General features: G+C 39.6%; 6 protein-coding genes and 1 long non-coding RNA gene across 8 annotated transcripts; 5 read left to right on the forward strand and 2 right to left on the reverse strand.

Annotated features, from left to right (window-relative positions):
- The first annotated feature begins 1,533 nt into the window (after positions 1-1,533).
- LOC131334896 (probable carbohydrate esterase At4g34215) lies at positions 1,534-3,515 on the forward strand. The gene is made up of 2 exons (XM_058370204.1): positions 1,534-2,323; positions 3,163-3,515. Exons 1-2 carry the CDS (start codon positions 1,736-1,738, stop codon positions 3,358-3,360), a joined length of 786 nt encoding a protein of 261 aa, XP_058226187.1. The 5' UTR covers positions 1,534-1,735; the 3' UTR covers positions 3,361-3,515.
- Positions 3,516-6,281: 2,766 nt separating this feature from the next.
- LOC131334897 (probable carbohydrate esterase At4g34215) lies at positions 6,282-8,250 on the forward strand. The gene is made up of 2 exons (XM_058370205.1): positions 6,282-6,989; positions 7,837-8,250. The coding sequence occupies exons 1-2, from the start codon at positions 6,402-6,404 to the stop codon at positions 8,032-8,034; spliced, it is 786 nt and encodes a 261-aa protein (XP_058226188.1). The 5' UTR covers positions 6,282-6,401; the 3' UTR covers positions 8,035-8,250.
- Positions 8,251-9,202: 952 nt separating this feature from the next.
- On the forward strand, positions 9,203-10,802 carry LOC131334898 (probable carbohydrate esterase At4g34215). The gene is made up of 2 exons (XM_058370206.1): positions 9,203-9,992; positions 10,425-10,802. Exons 1-2 carry the CDS (start codon positions 9,414-9,416, stop codon positions 10,611-10,613), a joined length of 768 nt encoding a protein of 255 aa, XP_058226189.1. The 5' UTR covers positions 9,203-9,413; the 3' UTR covers positions 10,614-10,802.
- Positions 10,803-14,176: 3,374 nt separating this feature from the next.
- Positions 14,177-15,627, forward strand: LOC131334899 (uncharacterized). Its single transcript, XM_058370207.1, has 2 exons — positions 14,177-14,366; positions 15,161-15,627. The coding sequence occupies exons 1-2, from the start codon at positions 14,352-14,354 to the stop codon at positions 15,488-15,490; spliced, it is 345 nt and encodes a 114-aa protein (XP_058226190.1). The 5' UTR covers positions 14,177-14,351; the 3' UTR covers positions 15,491-15,627.
- Positions 15,550-17,692, reverse strand: LOC131334900 (uncharacterized). The gene is made up of 2 exons (XR_009202312.1): positions 16,707-17,692; positions 15,550-16,463 (listed from the first exon to the last, which is right to left on the reverse strand). It is a non-coding gene; the product is annotated as an uncharacterized LOC131334900 (long non-coding RNA).
- Positions 17,693-17,727: 35 nt separating this feature from the next.
- LOC131332997 (uncharacterized) lies at positions 17,728-19,814 on the reverse strand. Its single transcript, XM_058367297.1, has 3 exons — positions 19,686-19,814; positions 18,911-19,275; positions 17,728-17,910 (listed from the first exon to the last, which is right to left on the reverse strand). The coding sequence occupies exons 1-3, from the start codon at positions 19,812-19,814 to the stop codon at positions 17,751-17,753; spliced, it is 654 nt and encodes a 217-aa protein (XP_058223280.1). The 3' UTR covers positions 17,728-17,750.
- On the forward strand, positions 19,726-22,770 carry LOC131332535 (protein WHAT'S THIS FACTOR 9, mitochondrial). Of its 2 annotated transcripts, none has more exons than XM_058366841.1 (2): positions 19,726-19,843; positions 20,856-22,770. In XM_058366841.1, the coding sequence occupies exon 2, from the start codon at positions 21,046-21,048 to the stop codon at positions 22,306-22,308; it is 1,263 nt and encodes a 420-aa protein (XP_058222824.1). In that variant the 5' UTR covers positions 19,726-19,843; positions 20,856-21,045; the 3' UTR covers positions 22,309-22,770. The 2 variants fall into 2 exon arrangements, with proteins under 2 accessions (XP_058222824.1, XP_058222825.1); XM_058366842.1 differs by lacking the exon at positions 19,726-19,843 and adding an exon at positions 20,589-20,730.
- Positions 22,771-23,066: the final 296 nt, after the last annotated feature.

Below are 23,066 nucleotides of genomic sequence, written 5' to 3' on the forward strand. Positions count from 1 at the left end.
TATGAGGGATCCTTACAATTCAGAGCCGGCCCCGGGATAAAAAAAGTAGGAGGGGCCCTTACAATTCAAAGCCGGCCCTGAGTGGACACTAAAGGACCATGTTCAAGGTCGAAACACTTGCTTTAGCTCAGGACCGGCTCTGTGTGCGATCAAGTTCGATCAATTTTTAGCTCAAGGCAACACGTGTGAGTACTCATCCTAGGGAAAAAGTTCAAGAGTGTCTTCCACACTTTTCATCTAACAAGGGAAACTTAAAAGAACACTTGTTTTACCTCAGAGCTAATTATGTGTGCGATCAAGTTCAATCAATTTTTTAATAGACTTTTCTTTGCGGGAACTCCAAGATAAATTATTTGTATCATTCCTCAGAACGTTAGACACCGCTCATTTGTCAAGAAATTAATTCAGAAAATAATTGTGGCAAAAAATTGAGTGTAGTGAAGGAAAGAAAAAGAGCTGTACTTTTCTTTGTGCGTTCATTTGATAAAAGGAATTTTTGATAAAGCTTAATAATAATAGTTCAGTTGTAAAAACAAGAATCCTGCAAAATCTAGTCTATTTTTTGCGGGACAAAACATGTGTGAGTATTGATCCTAGGGAAAATGTTCAAGAGTGTGTCCTCCACAGTTTTCTTGTTAACTACTAAACATGTTATAAAATAGGGAAAAAATAAATTCTATCCACCGTTGGTTACTATAATAAAATAAATAAATATGAACGACAGTGACAAAACAGTTGTCACTGAGCTATCACTAAAAGTGCGTAAGTGACAGTTTTTCTCCTATAGTGAAAACCTCATTTTTCAACCACCGCCTATTGTGGACCCCATCAAGCGTTTATTGTTACGATCTGAACCGTTCAGATCGTAAGATCCGCAAGAGTAGTTTAATTTTGTTGTGCGGGGCTTACAAGATGAACAGCTTGATCAGACATCGATAAGGATATCAAAATTTAAATTTTGGTTTATAAAATGGACAGTCTGAATCTGTCAATACTTATAAAAATAAATTGTCCATTTTATAAAAACAAAATTGAATTTCTGATATACTTATCGATACCCGATCAAGTTTTTTTTTTTGGCCTAGATACATAGTATGTGGGGATTACAAGACGAACAGTTCAAATCAACAATAATAGGACCCCAAAAAGCGATGGTAGAAACGTGAAGTTTTCCACCGACGGTGAAAAGAATTTAATCTCGAGATAAGCTAAACGGGCGTTAGTGTTATGGGCTTTCTGCCGAATCGCCATCCCCAACCACATAATCATTTGGCCAATCATTTTTATCTACCTTGTATTCAGAACATGAAAAGCTTATCCAAAAGTGAAAAAGAGTGAATATTAGTTCGGAGTTCTACCCCTTTTTGGCAAACTCTGCTTTTCTCCCATTCAAACCAAATCTTCGTTTTAAAAAGAACAAATTAACAATGCCACCTGCACAGATTTGAACAAAGTCGACGTGCTAAAAGTCGTTTGATGCTCGTGAGCCCATCTAAACAATGACGGACCCACCACCCACGTGAATCGAACTTTGCTTCAGACATATTTGTGTCCAAATCTATAAAGATAAGTTCGCACGTATAAATCCATCTAGTTAGTTTCGTGTTAGTAGTATATTACTTACAAATGCTTCCAACCCACCAAACGTTTATGGATATTGTTATTCAAATCACTTGCATAGGAGAGCACATATAACTATTTATAAACCAATGTAAATTTCACATTTTCACTATCAATGCTAGCAATGCTCACTCTTCTTTTCTTGACGCTTCTGGCTCACGCCCAGCTAGTGCTCCCTACCTCTCTACAGCCCAGCAGCATCTTCCTCCTCGCCGGACAGAGCAACATGTCCGGCCGAGGAGGCATAACAATGAACAACACCTGGGACGGCATCGTCCCGCCCGAATGTAGGCCCAACCGAAACATCCTCCGACTCACGGCAGCCCTCGCGTGGGTTCCCGCGACCGAGCCACTCCACAAGGACATCAACGTGTACGCAACCGCCGGGGTGGGGCCCGGGATGTCGTTTGCCAATTCGGTGCTGGCGCGCGACTCAAGGCTCGGCGTGGTGGGATTGGTTCCCTGTGCGGTCGGCGGGACCGCGATTGGCCAGTGGGGTCGGGGCAGTTTTTTATACGGCCAGTTGGTGAGGAGGGCTAGCGCCGCCGTGCGAGGCGGAGGGAAGATCAAGGGGATGTTGTGGTATCAGGGGGAGAGTGATACGGTGAGTTTAGAGGCTGCTGAGTCGTATAATGGGAGATTGGAGAAGTTTTTTGTGGATGTGCGGTCCGATTTGAAGCTTCCATTGCTTCCAATTATTCAGGTAAATTCTTGAAAAGCCATTGATGTTTTCTTAAGAGCCATGACAGGTGCACAAATGTACGCGTTCATATCCGCATATAAATGTGTTTGAAATTGTTCGATGCGATGTCATTTCCCTTGCACTTACCATAAAAAAAGGTCATTCCCTTGCCCTTCTTTCCCCGTTTGGTTGGTTATAATACTCAACTTTCCAAAAATAATAATAATACTAATAAAATTTAGTCGCGAACGTAATTTTTTACTTTTTCGATTCTCCTCGTCAAGATGAACCAATAATTTATAAAAAAAATTGACTCAAAAATAACAAATAAACAATTTGAAGAAAATAATAATAATATAATAATAATAATAATCTATACGGATTATTAAGGCAACTTAACTAGGCCTGAAACTGGATTCAAAGAGCATTAATGGTTTTAACCCATTAAATTCAGCAAAAAAGTATCCAATTTGTATCAGTACTTGGGAGTATGTATATATGTTGTGTTGCCGTTCCTTCCTTTTTTTTCTTTTTTGTTTAGTATTGTACGTGTTGTGTTGACTGTTGTTCAATCATTGCGTGCTTTTTTACACTTACGTTGTGTAAAACACGTTTGAATGACTCGGATGGATTGCTGGTACCACATGGATTATACCCAATTTGCACCCAAAATTTCTCGAAGAAGCGAATTCACGTCACATCAATTGGGCACGATACAAAAATTAAATGAATTAGGACCCACTTTAAATCTTAAGCCCGTAAGTGATGATCTGTCTAACAACGTATAAAGGTAACCCATTAGTAATTATGTTTATCCGATACGGGACTTAACATTCACACATGTTTTGATGGTTACGCAGGTGGCATTAGCATCAGGACTAGGACCTTTCATTGAGAAAGTGAGAGAAGCTCAGTTGGGATTGAACCTAACAAATGTGGAATGTGTTGATGCAAAGGGGCTGCAGCTGGAACCAGATTATGTGCATCTAACCACTCAAGCTGAGGTTCAACTTGGAAAGATGTTGGCCAATTCATTCCTCCATACTGAACCCGTTTAAGTACTTGAAATTATTAGTGGATAGTTGAAAGAATATAGGACTTTATGAGAGTGAATAAATTAATTTACTGGTTATTAGGAAATTAAAAACATTGGCTAATATTGGGTGTCGTATGAGAATATTTTAATTACCATCGCTTAATATTGACGGCAAAATGTTGCCCCTCGTGTTAATCTAACTTATACTAATTATATACTAGTAACATCCTATCCTCTGGGAAAAAAAAATTTGGGTCATGAATATATTGTGAGAAATTTATTGTATTCTTTGAGATAGTTACGGAAGCAAATTCAAACACTTTTAAAACCATTTTTTTTATTGGAAAAAAATTACTTTATTACTCAACAAGGGTACATCGAGGGAAAAAAAATAAAAGGAAGAGGAAAAAAATCTGCCTTATCATGTTGCTACATAACCCTTTTAAAACCCAGTTATTATTCAGATAATTAAAATTTTACTGTAAAAGATTTTATGTATGTACGAATGAGTTAGTCAGGACTTTAAGGATTCTTAAGGTGGAAAAACTCGGGATGAGAGTGCCCTTAGTCAAAACTTTGAGGAATCCTAAGGTGGAAAAATCCGGGTTGAGAGAGCCCATGAGTACTAGTGATGAAGAGGCAAGGTGAGTGATGATATAAAGAAAGTTGTGATAGAAACAGTTGAAACGAGGCAACGAAAGCGAGGAGTTTGACTTATATGAGTGATTGGCGGATACTAGTGAAGCTTAGGCTACCTGTCAAGAGCGAGTATCCCACAAGGCCTAGATCTTAATTATGATTCTGATACCATGTAAAAAGAGATAATTGACCTGAATTTGACAAGAAGCTCGTTTTCATGATGTGTTTAAACCATAATCCTAGAATGCTTTTATATAGACTACAAGACTTAGTGACCTAGAAATCTAACCATATAAGGAAAACATTCATGAAAACATGAATAATAACTTAGACTAAACAAGAAACCTAATAATAAAATCCAAATTAAATTTATGTCCAAGTCTGTAAACATAGGTTTGGACACCTAAAATGTCCATTCTAATTAATTTCGTGTAAGTTACAGATGCCTCCCACCTTCCAAACAACGTTCATGCATGATTTTTGTTATTTAAATTAGGGCTGCTCAAAAAATCCGGTGAACCGTGAAACCGGTCCGGACCGAACCGATCCGTACCTTTTGGATTTTGTCCGTGGATTAATGGTTCAGACACGGATTGAAAAATTAGAAAACCGTGACTCGCAGTTCGGTCTACGGATTTTCATTACGAAACCGTGGATTAATCGAACCGGACCGTGAGATATTTATTTTATATAAATAATATATATGTGTGCATTAATATAATAAATTGTTAGTAGTGTTAACACTTTTTTCCACCAATTTTAGTATTTTATCTTAATAATGGGATATAGTGTAGATGTACATAAAATATAGGGAGTTAATTGTAGTTTTTTCATATAAATTACGGTTAACCCTAGTTGAGTTTCAATAATTCGTTTCTTTTCCGGTTCTTTTATGTTATGTAATGTAATGTACTACAATGATACAATCCTATTAGTGTTTTAGATTCTTTTGAATTTGATTTCTGAAGTAAGCCTTTGGTAATTTATGTAACAAGTACTTTATGGTGGTGTTAAACTTAATTCTGAATGTAACCTTCTTCCTTTTTATTATGGGATATATGCTTGAACTTTATTTTTGCTAAAATCCGTGGACAAAACCGTAACCGATCCGCGAATCACGGATCGGATTGGAACCGGACCGTTGGACTTTTGGTCCGAACACGGATTTCATTTTGTAAAAATCATGACTAGCAGTTCGGTCTTCGGATTCTTAGAAATCCGAACCAAACCGGACCGCGAGCAGCCCTAATTTGAATCACTGACACAAGACAAGAGTATATCTATTAAAAAGGTCGGTCCCCTCATACAAAAGTTGACATAAATTTTGATACGAAATTAATTAGAGTACTACACAAATGATCGGAGTCGTTCAATTCGTTTAAAAATAAAATTTTAAAAGTTCTTTTAGAAAAATCAACTCATTCCGATATTAGTAAGAGTTTGATCAATTCATTATAAAAACCAATATACAGTTCACATTTGCACTATCCATCCCCATAATTGATGCTCTAATCTAAGCCACAAAAAAAGTAATGCTCTAATCTGAACCGTTCAAATCGTAAGATCCACAATAGTAGTTTTGTCATGTGGGACTTACAAGATGAATAGCTTGATTGGAGATTGATAAGGATATCAAAATTTAAATTCTGGTTTATAAAATGGACAATCTGAATTTGTCAATACTTATAAAAATAAACTGTCCATTTTATAAAACAAATTTGAATTTCTGATATACTTATCGATACCCGATCAAGTTTTTTTTTGCTTAGATACATAGTATGTGAGGCTTACAAGACGAGCAGTTCAAATCAACAATAAACACATAATAGGGCCCCATAAAGCGATGGTAGAAACGTGGAATTTTTCACAAACGGTGAAAAGAATTTAATCTCGAGAAAAGCTAAACGGGCGTTAGTGTTATGGGCTTTCTGCCAAATTCCCATCCCCAACCGCATAATCATTTGGCCAATCATTTATATTTACCTTGTATTCAGAACATGATAAGCTTATCCAAGAGTGACAAAGAGTGAATATAGTTCGGAGTTCAACCCCTTTTTGGCAAACTCTGCTTTTCTCCTATTCAAAACAAATCTTCGTTTTAAAAAGAACAAATTAACAATGCTACCTGCACAGATTTGAACAAAGTCGACGTGTTAAAAGTCGTTTTGATGCTCGTGAGCCCATCAAAACAATGACGGATCCGTCACCCACGTGAATCGAACTTTGTTTAAGACATATTTGTGTCCAAATCTATAAAGATAAGTTCCGACATATAAATCCATCTAGTTAGTTTCGTGTAGTAGTATATTACTTACAAATGCTTCCAACCCACCAAACGTTTATGGATATTGTTATTCAAATCACTGGCATAGGAGCACATATATCTATTTATAAACCAATGTAAATTTCACATTTTCACTATCAATGCTAGCAATGCTCACTCTTCTTTTCTTGACGCTTCTGGCTCACGCCCAGCTAGTACTCCCTACCTCTCTACAGCCCAGCAGCATCTTCCTCCTCGCCGGACAGAGCAACATGTCCGGCCGAGGAGGCGTAGCGATGAACAACACCTGGGACGGCTTCGTCCCGCCCGAATGCAGGCCCAACCGAAACATCCTCCGACTCACCTCAGCCCTCGCGTGGGTTCCCGCGACCGAGCCGCTCCACAAGGACATCGACGTGTACGCAACGGTCGGGGTGGGGCCCGGGATGTCGTTTGCCAATTCGGTGCTGGCGCGCGACTCGGGGCTCGGCGTGGTGGGATTGGTTCCCTGTGCGGTTGGCGGGACCGCGATTGGCCAGTGGGGTCGGGGCAGTTTTTTATACGGCCAGTTGGTGAGGAGGGCTAGCGCCGCAGTGCAAGGCGGAGGGAAGATCAAGGGGATGTTGTGGTATCAGGGGGAGAGCGACACGGGGAGTTTAGAGGCAGCTGAGCTGTATAAAGGGAGATTGGAGAAGTTTTTCGTGGATGTGCGGTCCGATTTGAAGCTTCCATTGCTTCCAATTATTCAGGTAAATTCTTGAAAAGCCATTGTAAGAGCCATATATGATAGGTGCACAAATGTATGCGTTCATATCCGGACGTATATGTTTTTGAAATTGTATGATTTGAGGTCATTTCTCTTGCACTTACCAAAAAAAAAAAGGTCATTCCCTTGCCCTTCTTTCCCCTCGTTTGGTTGGTTATAATAATCAACTTTCCAAAAAAAATAAATAAATAAAATTTAGTCATGAAGGTATTTTTTTACTGAAAAGATGAGATGAACTAATAATTTACACAAAAAATTGACTCAAAAATTTTAAAAAAAAATTGAAGAAAATAATAATAATAATAATCTACACGGATTGTTAAGGCAACTTAACTAGGCCTGAAACTGGATTCAAAGAGCAATGGTATTTTAACCCATTAAATTCTCCAAAAAAGTATCTCATTAAAGTATCAGTACGTGGGAGTATGTATGTTGTTGGTTTTTTTTTTTTTTTTTTTTTTTGGGGGGGGGGGGGGGGGGGGGGGGGGGGGGGGTTGTGTGTTTGGAAGTATTGTGTTGTGTTGACTGTTGATCAATCATTGTGTGTTTAACACTTACGTTGTGTAAAACACGTTTTGACAGCTCGGATGGGCTACTGAGTACCACGTGGATTATACCCAATTTGCACCCAAAATTTCTCAAAGAAACGAATTCACATCACATCAATTGGGCACGATACAAAAATTAAATGAATTAGGTCCCATGCACTTTAAATCTTAAGCTCGTAATTAAGTGATGATCTGTCTGACAACATATAAAGTTAACCCATTAGTGATTATGTTTATTTGACACAGGACTTAACATTCACACATGTTTTGATGGGTATGCAGGTGGCATTAGCATCAGCACTAGGACCTTCCATTGAGAAAGTGAGAGAAGCTCAGTTGGGATTGAACCTAACAAATGTGGAATGTGTTGATGCAAAGGGGCTGCAGCTGGAACCAGATCATGTGCATCTAACCACTCAAGCTGAGGTTCAACTTGGAAAGATGTTGGCCGATTCGTTTCTCCATACTGAACCCGTTTAAGTACTTGAAATTATTAATGGATAGTTGAAAGAATATAGGGACTTTATGAGAGCGAATAAATTAATTTACTGGTTATTAGGAAATTAAAAACATTGGCTAAAGGGTGTCGTATGATAATATTTTAATTACCATCGCTTAATATTGACGGCAAAATGTTCTCCCTCGTGTTAATCTAAATTTTACTAATTACATACTAGTAACATCCTATCGTCTAGGGGGGGAAAATTGGGTCATGAATATATTGTGAGAAATTTATTGTATTCTTTGAGACAGTTACGGGAGCAAATACGCTTTTAAAACCATGTTTTTTTTATCGGAAAAAAATTACTTTATTACTCAACAAGGATACATCAAGGGAAAAAAAAAAAAGGAAGAGGAAAAAAATCTGCCTCATCATGTTGCTACATAACCCTTTTAAAACCAGGTTATTATTCAAATAATTAAAATTTTAAAAGATTTCATGTACGTACGAAACAAGTTAGTCAGGAGTACTTTAAGGAATCTTAAGGTGGAAAAACTCGGAATGAGAGAGCCCTTAGTCAAAACTTTGAGGAATCTTAAGGTGGAAAAACCCGGGTTGATAGAGCCCACGAGTACTAGGGGTAAAGAGGCATGGTGAGTGACGATATAAAGAAAGTTGTGATAGAAACATTTGAAACGAGGCAACGAAAGCGAGAAGGAGTTTGACGAAGTATACTATGATCAGTGATCGGCGGATATCAGTGAAGCTTAGGCTGCCCGTCAAGAACGAGTATCCCTCAAGGCCTAGATCTTACCATGTAAAAAGAGATAATTGACAAGAAGCTCGTTTTCATTGATGTGTTTAAATCATAACCCTAGAATGCTTTTATATAGGCTATAAGACTTAGTGACCTAGAAATCTAAACATATGAGGAAAACTTTCATGAAAACATGAATAATAACTTAGACTAAACAAGAAACCCAATAATAAAATCCAAATTAAATTTATGTCCAAGTCTGTAAACATAGGTTAATTTGGACGCCTAAAATGTCCATTCTAATTAATGTCGTGTAAGTTGCAGATGCCTCCTCCCACCTTCCAAGCAACGTTCATGCATGATTTTTGTCACTCCATTTAAATCACTGACACAAGACTAGAGTATATCTATTAAAAAAGGCCGGTTCTCCTCACACAAAAGTTGACATAAATTTTGATACTAAATTAATCGGAGTTCCACACAAATAATCGGAGTCGTTCAATTCGTTTAAAATGAAATTTTAAAAATTCTTTTAAAAAAATCAACTCATTCCGATATTAGTAAGGGTTTGATTAGTTGATTTTAAAAACCAATATACAGTTCACATTTGCACTATCCATCCCGATAATTGATGCTCTAATCTAAGCCACAAAGAAAGCAATGCTCACTCTTCTTTTCTTGACGCTTCTGGCTCACGCCCAACTAGCACTCCCTGCCTCATCACAACCCAACAGCATCTTCATCCTCGCCGGACAGAGCAACATGTCCGGCCGGGGAGGCGCAACGAGAAACAACACCTGGGACGGCTTCGTCCCACCCGAGTGTAGGCCCAACCCAAAAATCCTCCGGCTCACGGCAACCCTCGCGTGGGTTCCAGCAGCCGAGCCGCTCCACAAGGACATCGACGTGTACGCAACCGTCGGGGTGGGGCCCGGGATGGCGTTCGCCAACTCGGTGCTGGCACGCGACCCGGGCCTCGGAGTGGTGGGATTGGTTCCCTGCGCGGTCGGTGCGACCACGATCGGCCAGTGGAGCCGGGGCGGTTTTTTGTATAGCAAGTTGGTGAGGAGGGCAATCACCGCCGCGCAAGGCGGAGGGAAGATCAAGGGGATGTTGTGGTATCAGGGGGAGAGCGATACGTTGAGTTTACAGGATGCTGAGTTGTATAAAGCGAGATTGGAGAAGTTTTTCTTGAATGTGCGGTCCGATTTGAAGTCTCCATTGCTTACAATTATTCAGGTAAATACAATCTTGAAATGCCATGTCTATTTTCTTTTCTTTTTTAATTCTAACAGAAAAGAAAATCTCATTATCATAAAATTAAAATAATGAGATGTCATTACCGTAAGGTGGCATGGCCATCTAGACATAAAACATTTTTGAAATCGTTCGGTGCATGTGGTCAAGACATTAATTCCTCATTAATTTGCGTAGTCCACATGTATTGGATTGTTTCGTACACATCTGCGTGACATAAATTGTGCATGTCTGGCTACTCGTTATTTTATGACTTTCATTACGGGTATCTTTCATACACATCTGTGTGACATGAATCTTCAGCCTGTAGCTGATGATCAATCTGATACCATACGTATTATGTTAAAATTATTTATTCATTATGTTTATTCGACGTGAGATTTCACATTTAAGCATGTTTTGATGGGTACGTAGGTGGCATTAGCATCAGGACAAGGACGTTTTATTGGGAAAGTGAGAGAAGGTCAGTTGGGATTGAACCTAAGAAATGTGAAATGTGTTGATGCCAAGGGGCTGCAGCTGGAACCAGATTATGTGCATCTAACCACTCAAGCTGAGGTTCAACTTGGAAAGATGTTGGCCGATTCGTTCCTCCATACATGACCCTGTTTAAGTGTTTGTTCAAATTAATGGATAGTTGAAAGAATATGTGACTTTATGAGTGAATTAATTAATTCACTGGTTATTAGGAGAAAAATATTGGCTAATTAAGGTGTCTGTATGAGAAGATTTTATCCAGCTCACATAATATCAATTCCTATGAACAATAGGATGGCTCTCGCAGTAATCTAATTTATACTGGTAACATTGTATCATTAGGCAGAACAAAACATTGGCTCCTGAATTATGAGAAAATTATTGTTCTATATGGGAGGGAGAGAATCCAAAACATTCTTAAAATCATATTATTATTCAGATAAAAAAAAAAAACCTAGTAAAAGATTTCGTGTATGAATTTCTAAATGGTTTTGCACCAATTCAAAGAAACTAATCGAGATCTTTAATATAGTACGAGAACAAGAAAGTCACACTGAAAATTATTTTAATTTTTTACCAAAAAGTGACATTTCACAAGAATTAATATTGGGATTTTTACCGGAAAAGAAAGAGAGTAGCGGGGGCTAACCCGTTGCCTTGAGAGAAATGGCAACATTTGGCAAAGTTCAAACTTCTTGTCAAATTACATCAAAAATGAAATGGTTGGCTTGAATTGGAGGATCAGCATTTTGTCAACAAAAAGCTATAACTCATTTTCCTTGTTTTGGATGGAGGAGAAAGTATCGGAACACCGCCACATATTGCCCGAACATTCATTTTTACCATATATTTTTCTGAAATTCATACAATTAGGCTCCGTTTGTTTGGACGTAAAATACTTTCATTTATTTTTCGGTGTTTGGTTGTGTAAAAAATGAGAAAAATATTTTACATGTAAAACATTTTCCATCAATTGGATGAAAATAACTTACCCTTAAATCTTCCGTAAGTTATTTTCCGAAATGAACCCGCTGCCTTCTAGTACTGCAATTCTCACTGCTCAATTTCCTCAATTGTCAGTCTTGATCTACGTTCAATTCGAATAATCTCATATCTCTCCACCGTAAACTCCCCATCTCCTTCTCTACACTATTTTGTTGATTTCCGAAAATATTTTCAAGTGTCAACCAAACACCGGAAAATAAAAGTTTGAAATTTATTTTCTGAAAAGGCATTTTACATAGAAAACATTTTACATCGTAAAACATTTTACATCAAAACAAACGAAGCCTTAATACTGTACAAAAACGTATGATCGAAAATAATGTTTGGGCACCATGTGATGGTGACTAAATACCACCGACTAATTTTTACTCTCCGCACCCTCCTTTCATCCTAAAATCAAGGGAACTGTCTCGCATATTCTTCTTCTTCTCCTCCTTCACTCTTTATCTCATGGGACCCGCTATATTCACAATCAATTTGATTCAAGAGTGTATATGAACAATTACAATTTATTGGTGGTTTTGATGGTTTATGCACATGGTGGGTTTGAAGAAGACCGCTTGATTGGTTCTAACGGGTGGTACGTGTTGATGGGGCATGAGGAGAAGATAATTGCCAAACACGGTTTTTGTGCGTACGTGCCATGTGCAATGGTTCCAGTCCAAACATGCATTATGGGCGGAGTGAAAAAGATGGTTTGGAGCGGATCAAAAAAAAAAAAGATGGTTTGGAGTGTGGTGATGAAGAAGAGGCTTTTGGGGGTTTAAGTGTCATATGATTGTCGTGAGTTGTGGTGATGAAGAAGAGGCTTTTGGGGGTTTAAGTGTCATATGATTGTCGTGAGTGTAGCATGCGAACCTCGTTGTGATGTCATCTTGCTTTTGTTCCTATTCTTTCTTTCTTTTTTTGGCAAGGACAGGATTGGAATAAAGGTACTGCAATTCGCAGCGATAAGACTCGAACACAAACATTTTACTTGGTAGGAGAGGGCCACAACCATTAGGTACTCCTTGGTCTTGCTTTTGTCCCTATTCATCGATGTATTTTCTACATTTGATTAATAAAATCTTTTTTGGTGGTTAGGAAAAAAGAGAGAGAAGAGGCTTCGCGGGGATCATGATGGTGATATGCATGAAAAATTCACTATCCTTACACCCACCCTTAATGTGAGTGAGTTTGTGTATTTATTTGTAGATGTGTGTAGTTGTAGCGCCACTTGTTATGGATTGCCCAAAATCGTGTGCAACCTGCATCTTGATATCCGCATTGTGAGATGAACCTGTGATCTCTCTTAAAAAAATAAAAGAGATGAATTATGCATGTGTGTAGTTATAGCACTGCTTACTATGGATTGCCTCAAAATTGTGTGCACCCCAATTGATATCCGCATTGTGAGATAAACCTGTGATCGATCCCCTTTAAAAAACACGAAAGAGATGAATGCAATCCCATTCAAACCTTTCATAAAAAAAGTTCATGAACACAATTCTAACCGTAACTCATGTGTGGAACCATCGCGAACGCCTATGTGCTGGAGGAAAGATTCAGAGAGCCCATGCCTTACATGTGAACCCATGTGCATAAGACGGTTCCATTCATAATTGTGTCCGAAATTGTGTTTTTAAAGTTATGTGCGTAGCTCGAAACCAATTCTAGCGAACGCGGGGAGCTGTTGTGAGCAAAACACAGCAGCGTGCAACAGTGTGGGATCTCACCATTACTTTTGGACGGTCTGAATTTTAGAAGAACTCTTTCAAAAAAGAGTCAGACCATTGATTGTTGAGACAGACGATGAGATAAGGCCGAGCTGCACTCTGCTTTGTTTGCTCACAGCAGCCCCGTTTCCAATTCTAGTTATGTCTCATCCATATTCCATACCCCTTTCGGCCCTACCTGAAATTGTGGGGGCCAGGTTGGCCCAATAGGAATTACATCCATACAATATAGCGTCCGTTTCTGGCCATATAATAACGTCGGTGAGATATTTAAACATTCATGAATCATAGTAGCCTCGTCATAAATCTGGAACATAGGATACAAACACTTTAACCAGGGCAACAAAAAAGTCATCACATCATAATATATACATATATAAGGAGAAATTTTTCAGTGCCGGGTGGGCATTGACCACGTGGTGCCGAGCACGCATCTCGGCGGTTCAAACGTGTTTTGAACAGCCTAGATTTGTTTGGGCTTAAGGGGGTGTTTTGATAATTTTACACTTAAAAATTACCCAAATAGATCTAAGCCGTCCAAAACATGTTTGGACGGCCGAGATTCGTGCTCAGCACCACGTGGCCCATGCCCACTTGGCACTGAAAAACTTCACAAAATTACCAAAACACCCCCTTAACCCCAAACAGATCTGGGCCATCCAATACACGTTTGGACAGCTGAGATGCATGTTTGGCACCACGTGACCCGTGCCCACCTGCACTGAAAAACTTCTCATATATAAGTATATTAAATTAAATTATATAAAAATGTGTATTACGATAATCTGAAATGGTGCAGAGATACAAATCAGGACCGATATGTACCATCCTAGAAGAGAAAACAGTACACTAGCCGATACGTAATTGATAACTTTGACAGTGAAGTTCAACATAGGTGAAGAATAATACTACTAGGACAGGATAGAGACTTTCAATATAGTATGCAAAAACGTGTCAACACCTCATAGAGTCTGAGATCAAATCCAATCACAGCCGTCCACGACACACCCAACGTGTCCATACGCAGGCTATCTCAACTAGTAAACAATAATATGCTCAACCCATAAGCAATTTATATAGTGCCAAAGACCCCAACAAGCAGAGGGAAACAAGATCAAGAAAACCAGTTTCAAAAGAACCAGAGATGAGCACCACAAAGGTACAGTCCCTTCTCCCAGTATTATTAGCCTTTGTTGTTTCTTTTATATACCAAGTGTCCGGGTTAATTTATCTGAGAACTAATTTTATCATCCACTAGCGAGAGACGAGAGTCTGTTTAAAACCATAAAGATTGGCCGAGGTCCGGGTACTTTGTCTTGTATGGACTAGCCTCCCAAGAACGAGGACTCATTATAAAGCCGGTGATTTGTCCTGTATCCGGGTACTTTGTCTCATTTGTACAAGGTGATAAACGAGTAGTTGATCAAGCTTGGTTTATAACTTGACGGGTTTCAAAATATGTTTGAGTTTTGCTTGTTCACAAGACGAGCCGATTTCAAACGAGCTTTAATTAAGTCAAACACGAGTCAATCTCAAGTAGTTTAAATTTTTAATACATTTTAAGCTGAACAAATCGAGTAGTAGCTTATTTAAGCTGAGCTTGAAATCTTGACGAACTTTAAAAAATGTTCATAAACAAAACCATACTTCAACAAGCTTTTCAAGAATGAACACGAGCTCAGACTCGTGTGTGTTTAGCGGGGCATATTTGAAACGGTGTTTTATCCCGCATAGACTGGCCTAGGCCCCTAGTAGATGCCAAGAATTGTCGAATTGATAGCAACCTAGGAAACCGTTCACTAGCGGGGCCTTATAGTCCTGTTTGGACTGGTTAGGCTCCCGAACACCTAAGAAATTTCGCACTGAGATCTACGAGAACGAACCCTATTTGTGATTGCTTCAATTTATTTTCCAAAGGGATTTAGTTTTCTTATATTTTGCATGTAAATTCAGGGGACTGGAGAAGTGAATGAACATGGTGGAGTGGAGAAAAAGGTGGAGACCGTGGATTACCAGAAATCGGCGGGGCACAACGACGAGCCGCCGAAAAAAGAAACCGTCGAAGTGAATGAACATGGTGGAGTGGAGAAAAAGGTGGAGACGGTGGATTACCGGAAATCGGCAGGACACGACGCCGAGCCGCCGAAGAAAGAAGACGTCGAAGTGATTCACTGTACAGAGGCTAAGGATCCGGGGGTTTTGGATAAAGCTGGTGAGGCAGTGAAAGAGAAAATCCAATCTGTGAAGGAGGCCGCGTCTAACATTGGCAAGAAGGAAAAATAACTCCAGAATATTACTAGTAGAATTTAACAAATGATTGTCTTATAAAAAAAAAAAGGCTGTTTTAAGTTTTTCCTTTCTGTGTTTTTTTCGTCTTTGTTTTTTATGCATCAATAAAAGTACTGAATTTTGTCTGTTCATATATTGTGAAGTCTCCAACACAAATTTTCTTTTGCACTAATTCTATGTACCCACTCCGAAAAGGGGAATCAATGGTCCAAATCAAAGGATCAGAGTTCCTAGAACTAAAGCAATTCGATTCGAAACTCTTATATGTTCCAAGGTCCCATTTTCTTGCTTCTTGTTAGCTTGTGTTGCTTGTTGAACAACAAAAGTCGTTTCGGTTAGTCCGCGACTCCATACGGCTATAGTCCACTGGTTATTGATGGACACAAGAAGAATTCATTCAATTTTGCATTTATTTTCTGGCAGTTTCTATTACCAGGAACGTGTCCAGCAGAGCAAGGGGATAGCCTTAAGCAAATACAACCAAGAAAACTGCAAACGACAAGCAGGGCCAGAACAGCCCTACAAAACCAGTAAAAATACCACCTAAAAGATTTCCTAGCTGCTAAAATTAGGCATGCTGACACGCGCACAGGGATTTCCCAATTGGAACAGAGCTCTAATTTCCTTGTGGATCTGGGCAGGTTCCTCCAAGAACAAGCACAAGCTCTCACTTCTTCCCAAACTTTCTTAGTGACTGCATTTGTATCCATGCCCTCATGCTGGAAAATTCAGAAGTTTCTCTCCCTCCAAAGATGATAGATAGCAGCAGCAAGGCAAAGCATGTAGATAGCAGACCTCATAGATTGATCCACACACTTGCGAATACCCCACTGAAGCTCAGGTTCAAGAGTCCTGGAAGTATGCCCAAAACCACAATACCACTTTACCGCAATATAAAGACATACTTTGACAATATTATTCCCAGCAGTCAAACAGTAAGGGGTGGTTTACATTTCCACCTAGTTCTCTGCAGTAGCAAAGTACGAGTAGTTTAGATATTTTCTGTTTCTTATCCTTTCCTTTTGGGGGAGTTAAGCAAAATTGTCTCCCCTTTAGGAGCAGAATGCATAGAACTTCATATGGGGGATGATCCTTAACCAAGTCAAAAACTTTATACGGTACAGTCATGGATGATCATGATCCTTCAACAGCTAAATCTCTATATGTACATGGCCAATGAACTCAAAACCTATTGCACAGTCCACAATACCTGGAGAAGAGTAAAAAACTCCTTGCATGGTAAATTTTTCCCCATTGGGAGGAAAAGAAAATTATCCTGGTTCACATCACAGCAGAATCAGCAAAACTCAGCCTGTTATTCATCTGACTCGTATTCAGAAAGAAAATGGCTCTCTGACTGTCCTTCAGATTTGTAACCATAGTCACTAAGATCATCAGTACAAATACTTTTTAATCCGACCTCTAAACCTGCACTTACACTTCTCTTGTATAGGCCCCTACTACTATCAAGGAACCCTTATTGCATCATATTTGACTACCTTGCTCTGATATCGACAAGGGGGTGTTTTTGGATGAGTTGCTGATGGTCATAGGCTTCCCTGAGAACAACTGTCTGAGTGTCGCTCTACTTAGAAATGTAGAAGATGCCAGGGTGGCGCTCAAAGACCTTTGTAAATTTTTGGGGCAAATCTAGTGGTTTATGGAGGTTGCTCACATTCTTCCGCCCAGTTTTCTTTTGTATAGTAAGGTGGAGAAACTCATGAAATACTCCAACAATCCTCTTCTCGGATATATCTGTACGGGGATCCAAATGGGAGGCATCCAAGTAAGGAGAAGTATAAGGGAGCCTCTGCCACTCTTCTAACCATTGCATGCATTTTCTCTTCAAACCCGAAACCCCTTGTGAATCGTACTGGAAAGGCTAAGCGAGGCAAAGCATGTAAATAGCAGACCTCGTAGATTGATCAACACACTTGCGAATACCCCACTGAAGCTCAGGTTCAAGAGTCTTGGAAGTATGCCCAAAACCACAATACCTCTTTACTGCCATCCATACCATATTAGCAAACAAACAATCAAAAAATAGATAGTCATGGTCCTCAACACCCCCAAGGCACAGAAAACAACCAGCATCCATCAGAATCCCCCAAGCCCTAAGCCTGCCTTAGTAGATAACCTCCCCAAGATGGCCGCCCAAAGGATGAAGGACCACGTTGGCACTTGCTTCTTATGCCAAACCAACTTGCTTCTTATGCCAAACCAAAGAAGACCAATCCACCATTGGGCTACAAGATCATATAGCCATCCACGAAGATTTGGCACTATAAATCCCAGAAGGGGTCTGAGTCCAAATACCCTTGTCCTCTCTGTCAGGGTGAGGAACAAGATCCCTTGCAGTACCACTCACGATCTCATGGATGGTAGCATTTCTCCCCCTATGCCATCTGCACCTCCTATTTAGTATATTTATGTGTTACTTAGGATTTATATTTATTAATTACATTAAGATTTATCATTTTTGCAAGGATTTATATATCTATCTTCATCCTTGCTTTTTGTTCTCTAAGAGCCTATGCTACAAAAAATGGATGGAAGGTATTAAGTTCCTTTAATAATGGTGTGGATGCCTTTAATTACATTAGGCGTGGATTTCTAGGATGCCTTATTACTACGGTTGTTCTTTCGGATTGTCCATTTGATGACTTCAGATTGCAAACGCAATACTTCCTCCCAAGTTCTTAAATCAAGAACATTGTGCATATAGCAGGAGAAACTAAGGGCATTACTATTTTAACCTCGTGTCTTTCTGAACTCTTTCTTGATAGCATGCTTCATGTTACTCAACTATTGCCCGTTGTAGCTTCTAATACTCGATCTATTCCTCACCTTATCGCGATGAAGCCGCAAACATTCTTAGTAATTTGGTTTGAGTCGTTTGACTTGAAACTTTGATTGTAGTATTGATTAAAATTTCAGAGCACAAGTGCCTTTAAGGATCCGTTGAACCACATTTCAATTTCGTATTGTTTGTTTTCCCTCTCAAAGCTTTTGGCATGCCAAAGTTTTACCTTTTATTACAGGCTTGGTAAAAGCATGGTTGGATAACCAAAACTTTCTTGTTCATCCGTGAAGTTCCAAGTCATATGAACCTCAATTGCTTAGAAAACTTCAGATGAAAAAATGGGTCAAAGCTATGGATCCCCATTGCGCTGCTCATTTTCAAATCAATTTCAAAAACAAAAAAAAAAAAAACAATAAACAAAAAAATCAACAATAAAAAACAATAGGCCGAAAAACTGCTTCTTTCAGAAGCCCATTGTCAAACAGGTAAGAGGCATATACCTTGCATCAATGTCTAATACCGTAAGCCATATAAAATCAAAACCCGAAAAGCTATTAGAATGTGTGCGCCAACAGAAAATTTGAATTAGATGCAACAACCACCCATTGTACCTGAGATTGTTCCTCGCATTCAGATGTAGTTCTGTTTCTGAGAATTCTGAGGCACAAATAGCAAACACCGGTTGTTGTAAAATAGCAAACACCGGTTGTTGTAGAGAGAGATCGAGAACGGTGAGAGACATGGGATTGGCCGCGTGGATGAGTTCACCAGCTCCGATCGTCCTAGTCGCGAACACACCTCTGCCGGCTGACTCAGTGATCGGAACTCGGATCGGTTGCGCCGCGGTGAAGTTCGACTTGAATAGTTGTATCTGCGACGGTCGAAACGGACTACGACTAAATGGAGGAAAAGAAGTCTTCCGAGTTGTAATCAAGTGTGAACAGTTCACTTTTTGTACATTTTTTTTGAGATATATCTTCTTCGATTAAATACCAATAGGCATCTGATCACCTTGATCTTGTACAGAATTACTCTTATTGATAATTTCTATAATGTGGACGAATCAGATCCTTAAATTGATTCCGAACAGAGGTCGAGAATTGCAAAAAATCAGAGGAGAAGCACTTCCCTAAGGCGAGTTTATAATCAAGTGCGTCGAACAAACTTTTTTCCATTCTTTTTCAAAATGTATCTTCTTCGATTAAGTACCTTTTGGTACTCGATTGACTTGATATTTTACGAAATCATTTTTATTAACAGTTCCTATAATGTGGACGAATCGGATCATCAAATTAATTCGAAAATAAGTTCAAAAATTGCCAAAAACAGTAGAGAAGCCTTCTCATATGGACTTCGCAGGTTGAAGGTGAGAAGTATATTCAGTACCAAACTCGCGTTCTGTACGCCCGCGTTACCCTTTTTGGTTCTTGCAAAAGGCGTTTTTAGGCCAAAACAATCGGATTGTCGAATGTCATGGGAAACAACGAAGTCATATTTTCCGATGACACTCTGCATTTTCCGGCATCAGGACTTCGGCTACCACGGTACGCCTGTGTTCCCACTCCACAAAGTCATAATTTCCGTCGTCTCTGTGGTCTGTACCTTGAACGATCCGTTGAAATACTAGACTGTAATCGCTCTTTATTTGCTACTCCACTACTAGTTTGTTAGACTTCACTACCTCTACGTCTGTTACAAAAATCATGCTTCACAAGAATTTGGGTTTGTAATCTTTTGCTCAGTAAGGGGAAAAATTGGGGCATATGATCTACATGTAGCATGAGTTGATTCAGTGAACTGCCATTCTTCCTCTGTCGCCCGCTAAGTGTTCGACAAAATTTTTGAATGATGAAAAACCATTGTGTTTGTGTATTATCTTTCCACATCTTGGAATTTGTTTTCCACCATCATCCCTACCCTAAGTCTACATGCACAACTCTCGACCACAACTCTGGACACAACTGCGTCCGGAGCCGTTCGATGGGTGTGAACAACATGTGCATCGAACTGCTCCGGATGTAGTTGTGTCCAGAGATGTGGTCGAGAGTTGTGTACGTATCATTCCTAATTGTCCCTGATATATGTGCTAGGTACATAGACATCCGGACACTGTCTGTCCGATGCACCTGGGGACTTTGTCCAAATCCACATCCCGATGTCTTTGTCCCAAGCATTTTTGGTCTGTTAATGTTTTGAACCACAGCTCTGCAGTTTTGGTAGCAATGGGGGGGGGGGGGGGGGGGGGGTGGGGTGGGCGGGAAATCGGCTTCATTTTGTTTTTGGACAACCTGTAAACTGGAGGCTTTGTGTCCAATTCCCCCCATGGCAACACTTTGGCTTGTGGGTGGTTTTAGAGAGATATGGAGGTTTGCCCTACAAGGGTTGGTCCAAAGTGGCCCTGCCTTGGAATGGTTCCTCATTACCAAAATGGGTAAATAAAGAGTTTGTTTGTGTCTTTAGTTGTTACTCTTAGGATTTAAGTTCTCGTATTTTCAAATGTTTATTTGCTTTGCATGAAATATGAACTTATACAACTAAAACCCTTGGCTTTTGCAGGAGTTCTGGTTGGGATTCTGCTTAATACTACTGGACAGTACTATTAAATCGCTGACTCGCTGCTAATACCATATAACCTTCTTGGATTTCTGTATTAGCAAATGGAGATTGGTACTTCAGATTCAACTTCTGTCTTGTGATGTAACTGGAGTAAATATATCGTTAACTGATCATCAACATCACTAGGTGGATGTTTCGGTGGTTATCGGGAAGTGCAGAAGCATATGGTTTTCTCAATGGAAATCCGAGAGGATTTAACTATCAGCAAAAACTGAATCTTGTCAATGTAAAGTTAAAATGGGTGAAAGATAAGGTATTGGATGCTGTCGTCGCTGGTGAGAGGGATCTCAGGGCAGTCTGCACCCTCGTTTCTATCATATCCTCTAATCCTCAATGTTCGGTACCTGTATATCACCTCTCTCACTGTCGAGGACAACTTGGTCTTCCACAGGATCTCAAGATTTCCACATTCGTCAGGAGGTATCCCACTATTTTTTATGAATTTCATGTCCCTGACAGTGGTGGCACTCTTGTCCCTTGTTTTCGCTTGTCCCCTGAAGCCCTCAATCTCCACCAAGAAGAACTCAACGTCCTTCAACATCATCGGAAGGACCTTGTTGATAGACTTTGTAAGCTTCTCATGCTCACCAAGGAAAGGACTCTTCCTTTGCAAACAATTGACCAGCTAAAATGGGACATGGGCTTGCCATATGGCTACGAGCAGTCCATGATTCCACACCACCCAGAATTATTTTCGTTGTTTCGCCTTCCTGATGATCGTGTTGGCTTAAGACTTTTATTCTGGGATGATTGTCTTGCAGTCTCAGAGTTGCAAAAAAATCCTGGTTTGCAGGAAAAGGAAAATATTAAAAATGGCTGCTTAGCCTTTCCAGTACGATTCACAAGGGGTTTTGGGCTGAAGAGAAAATGCATGCAATGGTTAGAAGAGTGGCAGAGGCTCCCTTATACTCCTCCTTACTTGGATGCCTCTCATTTGGACCCCCGTACAGATATATCCGAGAAGAGGATTGTGGGAGTCTTTCATGAGTTACTTCACCTTACCATACAAAAGAAAACTGAGCGGAAGAATGTGAGCAACCTCCGTAAACCACTAGATTTGCCCCAAAAATTTACTAAGGTCTTTGAGCGCCACCCTGGCATCTTCTACATTTCTAGGAAGAGTGACACCCAGACTGTTGTTCTCAGGGAAGCCTATGACCGACAGCAACTCATCCAAAAACACCCCCTTGTTGATATCAGAGCAAGGTATTCAAATATGATGCAACAAGGGTTCCTTGATAGGAGTAGGGGCTTGTACAAGAGAAGCGTAAGTGCTGGTTCAGAGGAGCACAGATTAAAGAGTATTTGCACCGATGAGTTTAGTGACTATGATTACAAATCTGAAGGAGAATCAGAGAGCCATTTTCTTTCTGAATACGAGTCAGATGAATAACAAGCTGAAGTTCGCTGATTCTCCTGTGATGTGAACCAGGATAATTTTCTTTTCCTCACAATGGGGGCAAATTATCCATACATGGAGTTTTTTTATTCTTCTCCAGGAATTGGGGACCGTGCCATAGGTTTTGAGTTTGGTGGCCATTTACATATAAAGATTCAGCAGTTGAAGTATCTTGATCATCAATGACTGTACGATACAAAGTTTTTAACTGGTTCAGGTTCATCCCCCATATGCTCCTTAAGGTGAACCAAGTTTGCTTACCCCCAAAAAAGGAAAGGATAAGAAAGAAAACATATCTAAACTATTTGTTCTTTGCTGCTGCAGAGAGCTAGCTGGAAATGCAAACCACCCCTTTCTGTTTCGATTGCTGTGAATAATATTGTCTCGTATGTCTTTAGATTTGGTGCTTTTTGTGTGATGATTTTAAGTGCTTTAATGGATTATATTTTATTTGGATTGGATTGTGTTAATTATATCTGGTCTTGTTGCTCTTTTCATTTAATTGTTGTAGAAAATACGCTGAAAAATCTAGAACAAACTGGATAAAAGGGGGGAAAAAAAGGGTGGAACTTATATGTGATCTTGGGAAAGTGCAGACACAAGGGGGAATCCGTTGGTCAAGTTAGTTTTACGTCAATTCTGTACAGGTAGGGAGGAAAGTAGAAAACCTATCCTAACGTCTAATAATTGCCCAAAGTAGGGTCTATCTTTGATACTTGCATAACAGCTATTAACTTTAAGATATTTGAAAA

The sequence above is a fragment of the Rhododendron vialii genome, chromosome 7a (genome assembly GCF_030253575.1).
Source record: "Rhododendron vialii isolate Sample 1 chromosome 7a, ASM3025357v1".
Lineage (NCBI taxonomy): Eukaryota > Viridiplantae > Streptophyta > Magnoliopsida > Ericales > Ericaceae > Rhododendron > Rhododendron vialii.